Here is a 16,029-nt window from a genome sequence, read left to right as displayed (position 1 = left end):
TGCTTTTGCTGGAGGACTAGGAATCAGAACCTCTTGCTGATTTCTGGAAAATCACCAAAGGATCTACCATTAGATGTCTGCTGACCCCTGTCATCTACAGTCTAGCACTATAAGGCCCTAGAGTGTCCAGAGAAGACAGGAGAGGTGCAAGAATGAATCCAACTTCAGCAATGTAATACAGCAGTAGGCATGCAAGCCCCCTACCATCACAAAAGACCCAGCTGCAAGATTCCACAAGTTAGCTCTTTATTTGGTACAGGCATAGACAGGTAGGAAGGGGGAGTGAGGTCTGAAGCCCACTGGCAAGGAAGGAAGTGGCAACCACAGCCTGTGAACCACCAGTCGCCTAAATAAAGATTTATTGATTTATTAGATTTATATCCTGCCTTTCTCCCAAAATGAGATTGGGAAAAGGCAAAGGGAACATCTGTCAGAGTAGCCTACACGTGCAGGGAAAGCAAGACAGGTTTGGGGAGGTAGAATCAGTCCTGGGAGTCAACATTCAACGGTTGGCATACGCTAATTTCCTTTTGATAAGCAAGGAGAAAGAGTGAAGCTTAAGTGCTTGGCAACAGCTGCTTTTTTTCTTTGTAGTGAAGCAAACCACAGCGAGGAAGAGTTGCTATCCTGGCCGCAGAATTGCATGCAGCACGCTTCCTTCAATAAGGGAGAGGGCTGTAACATTCTAAACGGGGAGTTCTAGGTCAAGTGGGTGCAAGAGATCCCCAGTCTCACCACGTTCTCACACCCAACTACAATTCCACAACACTGTGACCAAAAATTGTCACTTGTTCTTACAGCTTGGGAACATTAGGAAGGTTTGACTACAAATCCCAGAATCCTTGCGTTGAGGGAATCTAGGAGTTAACAGTCCAAAAAAGTAACTTTCCCAAGCTATGCCCATTTCCCAAGTCCAAAGTTGCCTGACATGATTCAAAGTTTATGCAAATCAAGAGAAGCACGCAGTCTCCCTCATTTGTCGCTGCAGCTGGCATTTTCCTCCTCAAGGGCACTAGCTACATTTGGACTGAGTAATCCCCTAAACCTGTCCCAAGGCAACACTCTTTGCCAGAGTGGAAAGAATGGAAGACACCTACAAAGTGGTGCAACTTCCACTTGGCTTTCATGGGACCTCAAGCACCTCCTACCCACTTGGCTAGAATGGGAGGACAGAGAACCCTCAACAGCACCCTTGCTCTCCCTCTGCTTGGAGAGGGCACTCCCTTGCTCCCACCCTTTGCCCCGAGACAGTGTTGCATGCATGCAACTCCCCAACACATGTTCATTTTTTCTTTTTCTCCTGTGTGCTGGTGAACCAGGAGTCCAGAAGCTTCTTACTGTAATAAAGCTGCCACCCGTGAACTTGCACAGCCACCACGATGAGCAAGTACATGACAGAGACAGCTGAGAAGCCAAAGATGAAGCGGTAGGCTTTGCCATGGCGGTAGAGCTGCTGTGCCATTGGGAACATTTCCATGCTGCCATAGATGAGAGGTGCCACTGAGAAGAGACCAGTGCTGATCATAGAGATCACCAGGTAGCTGATGTTGTTTCGGGGGAAGGAGAAAAGTCCGAAGAGTGAAGGAATGATACTGAGGAGGTACGGGTATTCCCACTGGTAAGGCATGGCCACCAGATCATGAGATAAGAGCTTAAAATGTGCCACACACATCTGTGCCGCCACCAGCAGCCACAATGCCACCTGCATGTAGATCAGTTTCTTGATTTCAGACTTGAGGGAGACACTGTGTGAAGCAGAGAGAAAAAGAGAGAATGAAACTAGAGCATTGCAAAAATGCTTGTGAGATATGCAACACCAAATTGGTGGGTATTTTATTGGTGGCTTTTTATTTGCATTTATATTTCTGAGAAGCACAAATCTGAGTCTAAAGGGAAAGTTGAATGGTAATCAAGTTGCTAATTACAGTGGGCCCTTGGTATCTGCTGGGGTTTGGTTGCAGGATCCCCCGTGGATCCCAAAACCCGTGGATGCTCAAGTCCCATTAAATACAATGGCCTAATAAAATGGTATCCCTTATATAAAGTTGCAAAATCAAGGTTTGCTTTTGGGAATTTATATATTTTAAAAATATTTTCAAGCTGCAGATGCTTGAATCCAGGGATAAAAGAAATCTGTGGATATTGGGGGGGGGGGGGGGGGGCTGACTGTACTTTTCCAGCAATGGCCCTACAATTTTAATCAGCCAACAAAAGAGGAAAGCTTTCCCTGGATGGTAGATATAATGATAGACTTCACCAGCTAAGTTTCCATCAGTTGTCTGCCTGTTAAATGATTTAAGACATATCTGTTGTTGTTATGTGCCTTCAAGTCGTTTCCATCTTATGGCGACCCTAACACAAAACTATCATGGGATTTTCTGGGGCTGACAGGGTGTGACTCACCAAAAGTTATCCAGTGGGTTTCCATGGCTGATCAGGGAACTGAACCCTGGTCTCCCAGAGTCCTAGTCCAGCACACAAAGCACTACACTGCGCTGGTTCTCAAAGACTTGTGTACAGTTGAAAAAGTGCCCAGAAAAACTAAGGGCCTGAACAGACAGGCCAAAATAAAGCTGCTTCGGGTCACTTTGGAGGTATGCTGTTTAAAATGGCACACGCATCTTAAGAGGCCAGAAGCTGTGCCAAAGCTGCACTCCAGTCCTTAGGACTGGAGCGTGGCTTTGGTGCACCTTCCAGCCTCTTAGGACGAATGCAGCATTTAAACAGCATACCTCCAAAGTGACCCGAAGCAGCTTTATTTGGCCTGTGTGTCCAGGCCCTCAATAAGGCAATCCCTGTCCACAAGCTTCAAGTTTAAAAATGCACAGGAGTATGGGCATGGTCCTAAAGGGTAAAGATATAAGTCTGAACACGGAGGTGACGATAGTCCAAGCTACTGCATTCCCCATCAGCATGGACACATGTCAGAGCTGAGCAGCCAAGGAAGCCGACAGAAAGGAACCGACTCATTTGAATGTGGCGCTGGAGAAGAGGGCTCAGGACCCCATGGGCAGCCAAAAAGGCACGTATTTGGGCCCCTGAACGGATCAAGCCTGAAATCTCCCTGGAAGCCAAGGTGGCCAAATTGAGGCTGTTGTCCTTTGGCCACATCGCGACAAGGGAAAAACAATAATAATTATTATATAATAGTAATAATAATAATTATATACACACACACACATATATATGTAATATATTATTATTGTTGTTGTTATTTAGGGTGGCCCTAAGTCGAAAAGACTTGAAGGCACACAACCACAACAACAACAACGAGATGTTTTCAGCCTTCTCTGACAGAGAGCTCTGGGGCTACAGAAAACTACAAATCCCAGGATTCCATAGCACTGAGCCACACATGTCAATCAAAGAGGTGTCAATCTGGATTATATATATATATATCCGCAAAGCAGGCGCAGATGCAGGCCTTCCGTGTCCCAAACCTCATCTGGAAGTGCTCGGCCACGCGCTCCCGGTGCCGGAAGTCGCTGCCGTCGGTTCCCGCAGCTCGAGGCCCGGCGCGGGAAGCCATCTTCCGCAACAGGAAAGGGACAACTAGCCAGCAAGATCCTCCTGATCAGCAGCTGCAGGACGCTACCAACACTATGTGCGCATGCGTAAAACCCTCGTTCTCGATTGGAGGATAATCTCTAGCGAGGGCGGGACCGTTTCTTCCGTCCCTTTCTCTTATTGGTGGATGGCCCTGTCACTTTGGGGTCCGTTAGCCAATCCCAAGCAGGAACGGCAAGAAGAGGCGGGGAAAACCTAGTTTCTCCCTCTTTTTTGGGGCCAAAAACTACACCTCCCACCAGCGCCTGCGCCAAGATGGCGGCTCTCGTTTGCCCCGTGCGAGCGGCTGGCTGGAACGTTGCGGCGCCAACGTTCCGCTGCTGCAGTTGGTGGCATCGAGGAGGAGGAGGAGCGCGAGCGCCTTTCAGCACGCGCGCCTGGTGAGAGCGGCTCCGGAGGGAGGAGGGGGGAGGGCGTCGCTATGGCAACCCAGGCTGCATCCAGAGTGGAGAGACCCCCAAGGGCCTCCCATCCCAAGCCCATCCTGCATCCCTAGCATGCAGCCATGGCAGTTCAAGGAGAGTCATGGTGCTGTGTTACGTAGCATAAAAGGCCCCTGGTGCCAGGATGGTGGAGGGAAGGAAGCGGGCAAGATGGTAGGTAGTGAGAGGCACTTCTTAAGGCTCCCGTTTTGCAGGTACCAGATGCTGCTGAAGCAGCGAGGCTCAGGGAAAGCAGTGGCAGACGGCGGGAAAAGCATCTTAGGGCCTGCGAGTCCTCTGGGGCGCCAGGAGCTCCTGAAGGTGCTGGAAACATCACTGGTGCACAGGGATGGTACGTACATCCTCTCTTATAATGGGAGATGGTGGGCCAAGGGTCTTGTGCTCGGCCCCCATCATCCCTGACTACTGGCCATATTAATTGCGATGGGGGGAGCCAGAGTCCGGCAGCATCTGGAGGACCAGAGTTGCCCACCCTTTCATTAGGCAGAGAGAGGCACCTGCTGCAAGTGGCACATGCTGAGCCAGGGAAGGCAGCATCCTCACATCGCCACTCTGTTGCAGAGAGAGACCTCTGTGGCACATGACCTGTCTTGCCAGTCTGCTGCCCACAAGCATGGAATGGGACACTGTCCCATCACTGGCATTGAAGAACCAGCTGCCAGTGAGAAGGAGGGACAGTTCAGACCACTTTGGTTTCCGGACATAATGCTGACTGCATTTAGGGATAGTAAGTCTTACTCAATGCCAGTTGATGAGAGGTTCCAGGAAAGAGGAATGATGCCTCTTTTGTACAGTTTGTACAGATGTAAGATAATGGTGCAATGGAGGGGAAACAGCAAGCAAAGACTTCTTGACAGTTTCTGTTCCTTGAACTTCTGTATTTGAGGAGAGCAGGGAGGTCTGCTTCATCAAAGAAGCCCTACTCCTGAACCACTGAAAATCCCATTGAGGCAGCATCTGCACAGCAGAAACAATGCAGTTTGACGCCACTTTCACTGCCCTGTCTCAGGGCTAGGGAATTCTGGCATTTGTAGTTTCATGAGACATTTAGCCTGCCCTGTCAGAGAGCTCTGGTGCCACAACAAACGACACATCTCAGGAGTCCATAGCACTGAGCCATGGCAGTTAATGCAGTGTCAGAGTGCATTATTCTTGCAGTGCAGATGCAACCTTAGACCTCTCTCTATGCTCTGAATCGTGGTGAAGGCAGTCAGCTTGTTTGAAATTCTCTCAGAGCATGAACAATTTGCTATTGCTGTGTGCCTTCAAGTAGTTTCTGACTTCGACCCTAAGGTGAACCTAACTTGGGTTTTCTTGGCAAGATTTGTTCAGAGGGGGTTTGCCATTGCCTTCCCTTAAGGCTGAGAGAGTGTGCCTTGCCCAAGGTCACCCAATGGGTCTCATGGCCAAGCTGGGATTCAAACCATGGTCTCCAGAGTCAGTGTCCAACACTCAAACCACTACATCATGCTGGCTCTCAACCCAACTCTGAAATTGCTGGTTATTTTTTTATTTCAGATGCACTTTTGGCCATCAACAAACCACCTGGCTTGCCTGTGACAGGTATGTAGTCTTGCCACTTAATGTGCTTCAGTGCTGCATGGCCAACTGGCCCAGCCATTTTCTTTTTATAGAAAGATAGGAGAGCTACAGCATGATGAATTTTAAAAGTATGCTAGGGCTCTTGTGCTCTGTACTAGTGTGTTTCTCAAATCTTGGTTCACCAGCTGTTACTGACTTCAGCTTCCAGAAGTCCCAAACAACTTGGCCAGTGGTTAGGAATTCTGGAAGCTGGAGACTAGAACCAAAGTCTGCTCCATATATTTGTGCAGAGAACATATGAGAAGCAAGAAACACTGGGAAAACAGGTGTGCTCCCAAACGGAAATCAGATTAGGCCAGTGGTTCTCAAACATTTTACCTTTGTGACCCCCTTTGGATCTATATGTGGACATTGTGGTGTGTGTGTGTGTGAGAGAGAGAGAGAGAGAGAGAGAATTTGCATTTGAGACGGTGTGTGAATGAATATACCTGAGGGAGAGAGTCAGGAAAAAAGCACTGAGTGTGTGACAGAATATATTGAGGCTGCAGCAGTGTCTCATCCTGAGAACTGGGGGCAGTGATGGGATGGGTGAAGGAAGAAGTGGTAGCTTGGGATGGTCCCCCCCAGAGACCACAATCCACCGAGCTTTCCCTCTCTCATCCTCTTAGGCAGAAGAAGCTGTTCCAAACTTTCTCCTCACCTTTCTCTTCCTCTCCCTAACAGAAAAAGCTTGAGAAGAGGAGGTGGAGGAATCAGGGGCTCCAAGTGTCACGCCATGCCCTGGGGGTCCCTAGTGGCATCCCTACCTGGGGTGTCACCGAGTGTGGGAGACAGAACCAGAAAGGCACTCCCCCCTCCAACCTTGCTGCCATGGCCCTTACAATGGCACCATGGCAGCAACATGGGGGCACACTCAGCCCTCTTGGCAGCTTCCCCCAGGCCTTCTGAGACCTGGAAGGCAGCTGCCTGTCCTTTTCCCCATGCCCCCGGGGTTTACTACCTCACCGGGTGACAACCCCCTCTAGGGTGTCACCCAGTGTGGTCTGCATCACCACAGCCCCCCTAGTGACGTCACTAGGGGTTCCATCCCACTGTCTGAGAATCATCGGATTAGGCAAAGTAGAGCAGATGAGCCTCTGCCAGAATGGGCAAGGGTCCCTCATGTGTTGGTCCTGAGTAGTGCAGCCTTCTCCAACCTGATATCATCCAGTCATGTTACATGACAACTCCCATCCCAACTGGCTGGGGATCATATAGCAATAGCATAGCCATAGCAAATACATTTCTGTACTGCGTAACAGTGCACATAAGTCCTCTCTAAGCAGTTTCCAACTGTAAGCTAATTTCCCCCAACAAGCTGGGTACTCATTTTAGCAACCTTGGGTGGGTGCCAGGCTGAGTCGACCCTGAGTCCCTGGCTGGGATTGAACTCACAACCATGTGGTTTGTGAGTGAGGCATTTAACCACTGCACCACCAGGACTCCTTGGGTTGTATTGTAACACACCTGGAAAGCACCAACCTGAGGAAGGAGACCTATTAGACAAAGCTATATTCCTAGCTGGACTCTACATGACATTGTTCAGTTATTTCTTCTGTGTTTACAACAGGCAAGCCAGGGGAACTGACTTTGCTGTCTCTTCTGCTGGATCTAAGCCAGAAGCTGGGCCTCCCACAGGATCTCCAAGTGATCAGAGCTGCAGGAAAGTAAGTAGCGGAAAAAAGATTTGGAGAAAGATTATTGACAGGATGATTTAGTGCTAAATTGCACAAAGCAAGATATGTATAATTTATTTTTCATGTGTCTATATTCCTTGTTGTTTTGTCCTGGCCATGGGGTTCTCAAGTTGTCTCCCATCCAGGTCTGAACCTGTTTAGCAGGGCTGTTACCTTCAGGCAACATACTGGACTTATTAACAATAGGGTCTTCTCTGAAATCTGGTTTAGACTGCAGTACTATAGGAAAAAGTCCATGGCACAGAAGTGAAACTGATGGGCTATAATACAGTTCCAGTTTTCTGGAGAAGCTCAATGCCAGTTAACTTTCAACAGTGTAAAAACAGTCTAAACAGAGCTATTGTCCATCATCTAGTTTGCTCCAGACAGTTAGTGAATTGTTCAACAACATTTGCCAAGGAGATGGAAAAAGGCTTCCTATTGGCTTTTATTAGTATGAAAAAACAGGTTTCAGCGTTGATAGTTCAGGGTGATTGAAAGAAAATGGTTCCATGAAGATAGTATATACATTACAATATAGTAGCACCAGACTCTTATTTCATATAATATGCACTGAGTGTATTCTTTGGGTCTAGAGGTTGCTGATAAGAGGTGTATTTGTGCTGGGTTCCAAAACACTTCATCCTTAACTAGTATGACCAGTTGTTTTCCCTTTGTTATGGTGGGGAGGGAACTATTAACACTGTGGAAAACCTTTGGAAGCTGCTTTTAGCTCATGATCTAGAATAGGACATAAATTATTAAGATGGAAAAGTTTCGCTATACTCATAGAGCTGACATGGGGTTTTTTGTCTGATAATGGAAGATGTCCTGGATCCAAAGTCAAGTCCCCTCTCTGCTCTGAGTGAATTGAATGGCCATAGACAAATCACAAGTTTCTGTTGTTATGTGCCTGCAAGTCACAAGAGGTTTGCCATTGGCTTCCCCTGAGGTTGAGAGCATGTGACTTGCCCAAAGTCATCCAGTGGATTTCACGGCCAAGCGGGGAACCACTATACTTCATTGGCTGTCCTAAATAGAATGAAATATTAATGCCTTCTGTCAGAGAATTTGTAAAAGATTTGTATCTTCCTAGGGAAAGTTCTGGGCTTGTTCTGCTCTCAAGTTGCCCAAATACTATCCGTCATGTCCATAACTTCTATATTCAGTCTCGAAGAGCAAGAAATCCAACCGCTACCTATTGGTGAGTTAAAATTTGTTAATTTCTTTCTCTTTCTCCATACACTGGGAGTGGAAATAGAACCCCTAAAACATGGCTTGGAATAATAGGCACCCCAGATGATATTGGACTGCAACTCGCAGCATTCCTTGCCACTGACTATGCATATTAAAGCTGCTGGGACTTGTAGTCCATCAACAACAGTTGCAGTGTCCCACCCCTGCATTGAACAAAATGAGGAGAGGGTAGTAAACATCTCCTTTTCTCCCTTCTGTGTTATTCTCAAAGCATTGGTAGACCATGCCAAGTGCATATGGCCAGACCATGAACCAGATCTCTGTCTTTCTGCAGTGCCATCACTACCAGGATCCCTGAAGCCTCAGAGGGTGAGATTAGTACAGGCCTCAAACTGATTCAAGTTGAAGATTTCGACCTGGTAAGGACAGGGTTAGTGGACAGGCAGCGAGGAGGAGAGGGCTTTGAAGTGGTTGATCTGGAGCAAGGTTGGGGAACCTGTAGCCTTCCAGATGTAGTTGGATTCTAATTCCTATCTACTCTAAATTGCTGTGTTGGAAGGGATTATGGGAGCTATAATTCATCAACATTGATAGGGTAGCAGATTTCCCTACTTGCCCTAGAGCAGCCCCTCAAACATGGTAATTCAAGATATTTTGGAAAGCAACTCCCATCTGCCCCTTCCAGCAGGTCAGAGGTGATGGGAGGTTGAGTGCTACACACCTAGAAGGGTGCCAGGTTGGGAAAGCTTGTTTTGGAGAACTTGTGGCAACTCCTGTGGGCAGCAGATGTTCCTGTGTATGTCCAAGATCTGTCTCTGGAAGGCCAATTTAGGCCTCCATAGCCTTGATGTGTCTGAATTGAGATCTGGCAGCCTGGATTGGGTATAAGTGTAAAGTGGGTCTCTTTGGTTGGTGTTTTTACTAATGTCAGGGAAACATGCTCACTTGTGGCTTTTGTGTGGGTTGCAGGTGGTGCCTGTGGCTTCCCCTTCTCATAAGAGCCTCCAAAGGAAGGAGGTGAAAAAAACCCTGACCCGCTACAAGGTGCTGGACTCACATGAAGGCTGTGCGTTGCTGCAACTACAGCCACTGACAGGTGTGTTGTTGGCAGCTCACAGAGCAGAAAGTGCCTGAGGGGGACAAGGAAGGGTGTTACAATATGGAAAGAAAATAAAGACATGGACAGTAGCTGGAAGTTCAGCTCTCATCTAATCCAAAATTCAAAGTACACATGACAGTAAATGTACAGCATGCAGCTACATATTATCAGTGTAAGCATGTGCATTCCTAGTTTGGATCAGGACTAGTGGGGGGCGGGGGGGGGGCGGAGAGGTTTAACTACCCTATCTTGTTTTTAATTTAAAAATTCATCTGGTCCACATAAACTACATGGAGAATTTAAAATAGAAAACTAAAACGGGGAAGTTTCAGTTCCCTCCCATCTCGGCATGCAAGCCCCCATCCAGATTTAAGCCATGTGCCTTTTTGAATTTAAAAAAGATCTGCAGCTTTACAATCAAGATACTACATTGGCTTGGTGAAGCATAAAGCTCTGCCAATAATTCCTCATCATCATCATCACAGGCATATACAGACTACCTAACATCTGCTGTTGCACCAGCATGAAAGCCATTTAGTCAACAGGGAAGGTTAGGCAGAACCCAGGCAGGGGCCAACTGCATTCTGGAGGACTTGTGTAACTATAACAGGAATTTATTCCTGATATTTAATGTTCAGTCCTCTGGTTCAACTGCTACCCATCATACTACAGATCTGATTTGCTAATCAGAGATTGGAAATAGCTTGCCTTTTTAAAAAGCAACTGGGGATCAAGTCTATAGCCTCCATGACACCTTAAAAGACTGGTCTACGTTTTATAGCAAGAACTTTTGTAGATTCTAGTCCATTTCATTTAGACTGTGCTATGAAAAATCTGTTAATCTGGGATGGTCGTCCTTTTCCACCGAGCGCGCAGCTTCGGGAGTGACATACATGGAGTGGTGAAGGAGAAAGGGGACACCAGATCAGGCGAATCTACCCTGGCGATCAATGGGGTGACAGATGTCACAGCCAGATCACCCTCACATCTCTTAAAGTGATTCAAAATTCTTTATTGTTCTGGGTGCAAGACTAACATGACAATTCCTGGAGGAATTTAATGCATATGCATGTTGTTTACTTGAATTTTCAGGACTCACATGCAAAATTTACTGTAATTACAGGCTAGTTTCTTCTTCTGTCCTCTGTGGCTTTTTTCTCCTACACCCTCTTGTGTTTTAAGTTTCTTTCAATTCCTTTCCTCTTTTTATTTTACCTTTGCTTTTCTTTAGTTCCCATTTTAAAACACACATTCCTCTTTTCTTATACTTAGCCATTTTACCTCTTTATGGCACATTTAATATCGTACAAAATTCTGAAATATGGGGTAGCGGAAATGGCACAACCAAAAAGTATTTTCTTTTTTTTTGTTCTTGATTTAGGGTGTTGAAACTGGATTTCTTGGGTCTAGAATCAGGCTGACATTCAGAAAAATAGCTGTGTTAGTCTAATATCAGTATGCAAGGGATCTTGTAACACCTTTGAGACTAAATGTATGAAAAAAGTTGTGGCATAAGGTTTCGTAAATTTGATCTACTATTACACCTGAAGAAGTAGAGCAAGTCTAGGAAAGCTTATGCTACAATTTCTATCATGCACTTAGTCTCAAAGGTGCTATAAAATCCCTTTTCCAGCCTGACATTGTTCTTTTTATTGGCATATATTTTGAGATGTACATCACTCCTGGTCCAAAGTCTTGAAGAGAGTTTGGACTGTCTGCATGTGTATTTTTGGCCTGATGTCTCCTAGTTGAAAGAAGCTACTCTACTCTGCCCCTTCTTATTTCTCTCTCTCTCTCTCTCTTTCTGGCAGTCTTTCCTAGCCAGCTCCTGGTGCACTTGACCCTGATCCTGAGCCCTGCACTAGGGGACCACATATATTCCTCCCGTGTGGGAACAGTCCTAGGAGAGCCATTCCTCTTGCCTGCTGAGAGTACCCTGCCACGGATACAGGTACCAGACCTTGGAACTGATGTTACCCTTCTCTGTGTTAAAGCCCTATGGGGCAACTAAGCAGGCTAATGGAATCCATGGACATCACTGGAATTTCAGGATATATTCACATCTCTGCTCTTGGTGCTCCGAGACTATTATTAGGGATAGAGTGGCTGCAGCTAAGCTTTTATAGCAAAAGTGGGCAACTGGGGAGGGTCTGGAGATTATACAAGTTGCACAATTCCCTCTCCTGCATTATATGGTAAGATTGGTCTGTTCATCAGTTACCAAGTCAGATACTATCAATACTTATTGTTTGACTGCATTCAAACATCAGCTTCTACTTGAAACCAAGACTACCTCTGGGTAAGTGATCTCTTGTCCCTTGTCAGATTTTCATGATGGCATTGTCTTTTAGCCATAAGTAAGGTATACTTTTCCACTAGTCCTGCAACAAGCAAATTTAGCAGTGTAGCAAAATTCTTTGATGCATGGCAAATACAGGCCACTTGCAGTAAAATGCAGGTGTCCCTAGTTTGGAATACAGGTGATTTTTAAGACAGGGGAAGAAATTAATTTCTTATGAAGTTGCTCAGTATAGCAGTTTGTGAAGCAATGTGTAAACAAACACATTTTTCTTTCAGTATTCACAATAATAAAGTGTATAGGAATGCCTGTATTAGGAGAAAATATACAGGAAAAGGTATACAAATAAAAATAATAGACAAAAATGTATTACATAAATGAGAATATATAATTTCCTCTATCTATATTGGGAAATGTGCTTGTTAAAAAAAAAAGCAACCCAGGTTCAATTTTAATTTTTAAACCTCCAGAGGAAATACTGATCATATGATCTGCAGAATCATGTCTTGTTTGGCCCAAGTGAATAAAATGTTCCAGCCCATTCCTTAGCATGATGCTCCTTTCTGTTTTGATGTAAAAAATCAGATAAAATGAGACTTTTCACCTCAGCTGCTTTGCTGGAAAAGCAAAAGGGGGTGGGTGGGTAAAAAAAAGACTGGTAGTCAGTTTGCTTATAGCAGTCATTAGCAGTGATGATTCTTCTCCCTCTCCACTTGCTTCCTGGTAGGTTCTAGAAGATTCTTTGTTGAAGAAGCTCCACCTGCAGCAACAACATATGCATCGTTTGCAGCTCCACCTTCACCTCCACCAGCTCCGTCTCCCTGCCACTGGCGCCTTTTCCTCCAGCACTGTGCTCACGGCTCCCCTTCCACCTTTTTTCCTGCGGACACTTTCTCTTCTGGGACTGGCCTTACCACAGGAGGAGAACAAGGAACCAGGGAAGACATTAAAAGCATTTTCCCCAACCCAGTAGACATTGTCTCATGTCAATCTGACATGAGAGACAGAAGCAGGTCTTATGGACATGAGAGGAAGAAGAAAAAACCCTTTGCCTCCTCTTGGCGAGGTGCTCACATAACTGATGAAGAAATAAGGGAATTTCCAGGCAAAGGCATCCTTCATAGCCTTGGTTTAACTTAGCAACAGAAGCTATTTTCAAGACTCTTCTGTTCTTTAGTTTTATAAAGAACAAGGGAAGGAAATGCCAGAAGACTAGAATTTGGGAGATTTTTTTCCTTCAAGAGAGATCATCCCTACTGTGTGTATATAATGGTGTCATGACAACATGAGTCAGTAGACAACTTAAGGAGCTACTTTTCATTGGAGACTGTAAGCCGCCTCGATCCGATGGGAAAGGCAGGGTAAAAATAAAATTTATTATCATCATCATCATCATTATTATTATTGAGGATAGGCTCACCTACTGAAATCAGTGGGATTTATGCTTGCCTTAAAACTTAAGGTTGTGCAGATTACATTCTGTACAGCAAATATAAACATGCATTCTTCCTGATGGAAGAGATGGTGGCAATGGCCACACACAAACTGTCCTAGAGGAATCGTACAATTGGTCCTTTTTAAAAAGTGTATCTGCTGAATATAAATCACAAATTCTGGAAATTTTGAATTTTCAGTACAATGCCCATCATCATCATCCCTGTATATTTTATTGACATACAGAGTTGTTTCTGAAAGGACACCAGATACACTCCATTTTCCTATACTGTATCATTTACTGAACTGAAAATTATTTTTAAAATGTCAGGTATTCTTAGTGGGGAGAATGGGCCTTATATGCAAGTGTTTATGTACAATATAATATGAATATTACATACAAGTTGAGTCTCCCTCATCTGGAATTCTGAAATCTGAAATATTCCAAAATTGTCCACATGGGTGGCTGAAATAGTGAGAGCTTTGCTTTCTGATTGTTCAGTGTACACAAATTTTGTTCATGTACAAAATGATTAAAAAATATTGTGTATAAAGTTATGTGTACCAAGCGTATATAAAACATCAATGAATTTTGTGTTTAGACTTGTCCTGTTTCCAAGATATCTCATTATGTATATTCAGATATTGAAAATGCAAAATCCAAAACATTTCTGGTCCCAGGCATTTCAGAAAAGAGAGATCCAACCTGTATAACAGTATATGTATTATATAATATAAAATAGGAAGAAAATAAAAATGGCATCTATAAAACAGAGCCATAGGTCAGTGAGGAAGAGGCGATAGGGTAGTGCCCAAAGAAAATTTCATAAACCAGGTGCTTCAACTACCCAGGTTTCTCTCTAGTCACTACCTGCCACTGTAATCTCAGGACACAGATATGGTGGTTGTATTTGTAAGGTTTTAAGTTTCACAGGACATTCAGGTGGGAAACTTAGGAAAGTCTCCACTTAGCACCAAACTAATTTTATATTTGTCTTTGTGATCAGATCTGTGTAATTTGAAAGCTTATCTATTTGCCCATTCCTTTACTGTTTGTGTGTGCGCGCGGTGTGTGCCTTCACCTCATTTCTGATTTAGGGTGACCCTATCATGGGATTTTGTGGCAGGATTTGTTCAGAGGAGACTTGCCATTGCCTTTCCCTGAAGCTGAGAGCAGGTGACATGCCCAGGGTCACTCAATGGGTTTCCATGGCTGAGCTGGGAATTGAATTCTGGTCTCCAGAGTTATAGTCCAGTGCTAAAACCACTACATCCTTCAGAAGTTTACTCTTTGTATTTTGTACCTAATAAACTGAATACTAAGATCGATTTGGAAATTATTGGGCTGGTGCAATTTATAATAAGGAGTTTGCCACTCATGGCAGTAGACTTTGAACATGGGTTTTTAGCAGTGCCAGGTGGTTATCATACTGTCCAGTTGCTTTCTCCCAGCAGAGTAATTTGATAGCTTTGTTGAACTAATGGTGTGTGAGATAGCACAAGATTACAGGCATCTAGTTCTGGTTCTTTTTCTTTTCAGACAATGTTGTGTTGGAATCAGGAGGTATAAGTTGTAATGTAACTTGGCATTGTTATGCAGATCTACCCGGGCCTTTTGAGAGAGACTTGCAGGCTGGGCACAGCCTTATTATTTAACCACTTGTTCTCTCTCTTCATATTGGAGGGAAGAGTTAAAGCAGTCTTCCAAGTGGAAAGGGATGAACACAGCAGAGTTTGTATGGCCTGCCCAGGTTAAATCTGTGTCAACTTACTTTTGCCAGAAGCTTTTATTTACAAAATCAATAACTGCACTATTCTTCCTTCTTCCTATATAGCAGAACTGCATCCAGTAAAAATCCAGTATAGAGTTTGCTTTGATAAAATACATCGATATAAACAGAATTTCTCTGGCGAGGCTAGTTTTAAAAGAACAAAGCGAGGGACCAAAATGTGTGCACAACTTTCATTTATGTATTTAGCTTTTGAACATGAGTCAACATTGTGATGTGGCAGTTTAAAAAGCCAATGGGATTCTAGGCTGCATCAATAGAAGTATAGTGTCTGTTCTGCTTTGGTCAGACCTCACCTGGAATACCATGTCCACCACATGGTGGTGGACATGGATGTTGAGAAGCTGGAGTGTGTCCCGAGGAGCATGACCAAAATGTAGGGTCTGGAAACCATGCCTTATGAGGAACAACTTAGAGAGCTGGGTATGTTTACCTTGGAGAAAAGAGGTTAAGAGGTGATTTGATAGTCCTATTTAAATATCTGAAGGGATGTCATACTGAAGATGGAGCAAGCTTCTTTTCTGCTGCTCCAGAGAGTAGGACATGGATCAATGGATTCAAACTTCAGGAAAAGAGATTCCACCTCAACGTTAGGAAGAACTTCTTGACAGTAAGAGCTGTTTAACAGTAGAATACGCTGTCTTGGAGGTTTTTAAACAGAGGCTGGATGGCCATCTCTCGCGGATGCTTTGATTGTGTCTTCCTGCATGGCAAGGAGTTGGACTGGATGGTACCTAAGGTCTCTTCCAGCTCTGATTTTGTGATTCTGTACACCATTGGATTTACACTGTAGAGATCATGTACTGAAACTGATTGCATGTGCAAACTGGAAGAAGAAGCTTCCTAACCCTGGGTTGTTATGATTCCTATTGAAGAGCTGCAGCATGCTACAGAATCCAAAACTCTGTACCTGGAAAATTCATATCCCATTATTGGAATGGAT

At 44.7% G+C, this 16,029-nt stretch overlaps 2 protein-coding genes across 2 annotated transcripts; one reads left to right on the top strand and one right to left on the bottom strand.

Moving 5' to 3' along the window:
- Nucleotides 1-225: 225 nt before the first annotated feature.
- Nucleotides 226-3,598, bottom strand: JAGN1 (jagunal vesicle mediated transporter 1). The gene is made up of 2 exons (XM_089492904.1): nt 3,441-3,598; nt 226-1,745 (listed from the first exon to the last, which is right to left on the bottom strand). Exons 1-2 carry the CDS (start codon nt 3,527-3,529, stop codon nt 1,283-1,285), a joined length of 552 nt encoding a protein of 183 aa, XP_089349030.1. The 5' UTR covers nt 3,530-3,598; the 3' UTR covers nt 226-1,282.
- Nucleotides 3,599-3,822: 224 nt separating this feature from the next.
- RPUSD3 (RNA pseudouridine synthase D3) lies at nt 3,823-14,569 on the top strand. The gene is made up of 9 exons (XM_089509906.1): nt 3,823-3,947; nt 4,205-4,341; nt 5,529-5,573; nt 7,162-7,258; nt 8,364-8,471; nt 8,799-8,883; nt 9,434-9,560; nt 11,375-11,514; nt 12,590-14,569. The coding sequence occupies exons 1-9, from the start codon at nt 3,823-3,825 to the stop codon at nt 12,833-12,835; spliced, it is 1,110 nt and encodes a 369-aa protein (XP_089366032.1). The 3' UTR covers nt 12,836-14,569.
- The last annotated feature ends 1,460 nt before the right edge of the window (nt 14,570-16,029 follow it).

The sequence above is a fragment of the Sceloporus occidentalis genome, unplaced genomic scaffold (assembly GCF_023333645.1).
Source record: "Sceloporus occidentalis isolate IW3139 unplaced genomic scaffold, rSceOcc1.0.p SCAF_1, whole genome shotgun sequence".
NCBI lineage: Eukaryota > Metazoa > Chordata > Lepidosauria > Squamata > Phrynosomatidae > Sceloporus > Sceloporus occidentalis.
This window is presented reverse-complemented; position numbering and strand designations above follow the sequence as displayed.

What these genes read in the sequence shown, in the direction of transcription:
- JAGN1 (XM_089492904.1), bottom strand. Translation starts at nt 3,529, where the DNA reads ATGGCTTCCCGCGCCGGGCCTCGAGCTGCGGGAACCGACGGCAGCGAC. An exon ending in GCCGAGCACTTCCAGATGAG is followed by an intron (nt 1,746 to 3,440) that starts GTTTGGGACACG and finishes TGCTTCACACAG; the next exon opens with TGTCTCCCTCAAGTCTGAAA.
- RPUSD3 (XM_089509906.1), top strand. Translation starts at nt 3,823, where the DNA reads ATGGCGGCTCTCGTTTGCCCCGTGCGAGCGGCTGGCTGGAACGTTGCG. An exon ending in CCTTTCAGCACGCGCGCCTG is followed by an intron (nt 3,948 to 4,204) that starts GTGAGAGCGGCT and finishes CCCGTTTTGCAG; the next exon opens with GTACCAGATGCTGCTGAAGC. An exon ending in GTGATCAGAGCTGCAGGAAA is followed by an intron (nt 7,259 to 8,363) that starts GTAAGTAGCGGA and finishes GTATCTTCCTAG; the next exon opens with GGAAAGTTCTGGGCTTGTTC.